The 1992-nt window shown below is 65.2% G+C and overlaps 2 protein-coding genes across 2 annotated transcripts in view; both read right to left on the minus strand.

The window, feature by feature from the left end:
- The window catches only part of EMIHUDRAFT_242472 (hypothetical protein), a gene marked incomplete at both ends in the record, with an annotated part of 1336 nt that extends 796 nt beyond the window's left edge, over positions 1-540 (minus strand). The window contains 2 exons of the mRNA XM_005772228.1: positions 175-223; positions 358-540. Of these exons, the coding sequence (XP_005772285.1) occupies positions 175-223; positions 358-540 (232 nt within the window). The remainder of the gene's footprint in view (positions 1-174; positions 224-357) is intronic.
- A 549-nt stretch (positions 541-1089) lies between these two features.
- Positions 1090-1992, minus strand: part of GLN5 (glutamine synthetase) — a gene marked incomplete at its 5' end in the record, with an annotated part of 4252 nt that continues 3349 nt past the window's right edge. The window contains one exon of the mRNA XM_005772229.1: positions 1090-1943. Within this exon, the coding sequence (XP_005772286.1) occupies positions 1386-1943 (558 nt within the window). The 3' untranslated portion in view covers positions 1090-1385. The remainder of the gene's footprint in view (positions 1944-1992) is intronic.

A 1992-nucleotide genomic window follows, 5' to 3' on the forward strand; every position in this document is an offset into this window, starting at 1 on the left:
TGTGTCCGATGAGGGAGCGGACGCCGGTAGATCGGAGAAGGGTTGCAGGCCGGCACGAGCTACGCCGAACTGTTGTGCAGCGATCTGGCTCGAGACATCGGCAGCGGCAGCAGGAGTGGCGGCTCCACTCCGTGCAGGCGGCGGGACGATGCAGCTGGCATGAGGTGGTGCCACCGGCGCTGTTGAGCAAGAAGGGGTGTGCTGATGCGGGTCTGCTGACACCCTTGGCGGGTCTGCAGGCTCCCTCGGCGGTCTGGGGCCATGTTGTGCCTCAGGTGGCGCGCTGGCCGCATCAGAGGCGGTGTCCCTCCGTCCTACGGGAAAGGGCGATGCGGCTTGCGGCTGGGGGCACGGCACCTGCTCCGGCCGAAGCACGCTTAAGCAGTCAGCGCAGAGCGTGCTCAGGTTGAAGCCGTGCCATCCCACATTGCCGCGCCCGCATCCGGGACACGCGCGGACAGGGGGCGGCTGGAGCACGTGCTGCGGGCCCAGCACAATGGGAACGGGGCGGAGGATTCCGATGGGAGCAACGGCGTCCATGGGTTGGGATGGGAGGGCTGGCGAGCGCCCTTTGGCTTTGCGACGCTTCTCGCTTGGCTGTTCTCGAGAACGCAACGCGCGCGACAGGGGCGCAGCACAGAACTAATGCGCGCGGCAACTCAATACGCGCGTTCCTAGCGAGCCCACTTCGGATCTGGATACCTCGAGAGGAAGATACCTTTCCAGCCTCCGCCTCACCAAGCATACGCGACGCGGGCGAGTGTGTGTTTTCATCTTCCATCTGTTATTCGTCGATCGGCCGTCCTCTTCACACATCTCACTGAGATTGTTATTCAAATTCCATGTTCACAGCAATTGTCTCATCCCCTTTTCCCTTTTTTTTCACCACCTGAGATCCCGAATCTCAGCCCTGCAATTATGACCCCAACTGCCCTGCCCTGCCCTGCCGTACTGCCCTGCCCGCGTACTGCCGCACAACTGCCCTGCCCTGCCCTGCCCGATCCCCTACCTGCCCCGGGTGTGAAACCCACACACTGCCCTGCCCGGCCCAAACCACACTGCCGAGGTGTGAATACCTGCCCGCTCGCGAGGTCTCGGAGAAACTTAGGGTACACGTACGGCTCTATATGCATCAAATAATAAACGCGCGCGCGGAGGATGTGCAGAGTCACATCCCACAGGGCCGCAGCCAGCCTATACAGTACAATCCTCAAAACGCGGACGCGTGCGCGCGCACTATTCACGAGGCCACGCCGCCATCGCAACGGGCCCCCTGTCGCTCGCGCTGCTTGGCATTTCGGGGCGGCTGGGCCCCGCGGGCTCTTTGGCCCGCGCGGCTGGGTCTCGCTCGTGAGGGGGACGGCTCGCCGCAGGGGCGGAGCTGCCTAGCAGTCGGGCAGCACGGTCGTCTCCATGATCTTGCCCGTGACGATGTACGGGTCCATGTTGGAGGCGGGCCGGCGGTCCTCAAAGTAGCCCTTCTTCTCCTTCTCCGTCATGCGCGGGATGCGGACCGAGCAGCCCCGGTTCGCGACGCCCCAAGAGAACTCCTTGTACGAGGCGGTCTCGTGCGCGCCCGTCAGGCGGCGCTGGTTGTCGAGGCCACCAGAGGGGTCGTACGCCGCGATGTGCTCCTCCTGCTTGCCGGGCGCGCCGAGCCGCTCCATCGCCTTGAGGATAGCGTCATATCCGCCCTCGGCGCGCATCGCCTTGGTCGACACGTTTGTGTGGCAGCCGGCGCCGTTCCAGTCGCCCGGGATGGGCTTCGGGTCGAAGGAGACGACCACGCCGTACTGCTCGCAGACGCGGATGAGCAGGTAGCGCGAGGCCAGCAGCTGGTCGCCCGAGGCAATGCCGGTGCATGGCCCGACCTGGTACTCCCACTGTCCGGGCATCACCTCGCCATTGATGCCGGAGATGTTGATGCCGGCGTAGAGGCACGCCTTGGGAGGAGGGAGGGGCGGTTCGAAGGAGCCCGGGGGCGGCAGGGAG

Source organism: Emiliania huxleyi, assembly GCF_000372725.1.
Source record: "Emiliania huxleyi CCMP1516 unplaced genomic scaffold EMIHUscaffold_361, whole genome shotgun sequence".
NCBI classification, from domain to species: domain Eukaryota; phylum Haptophyta; order Isochrysidales; family Noelaerhabdaceae; genus Emiliania; species Emiliania huxleyi.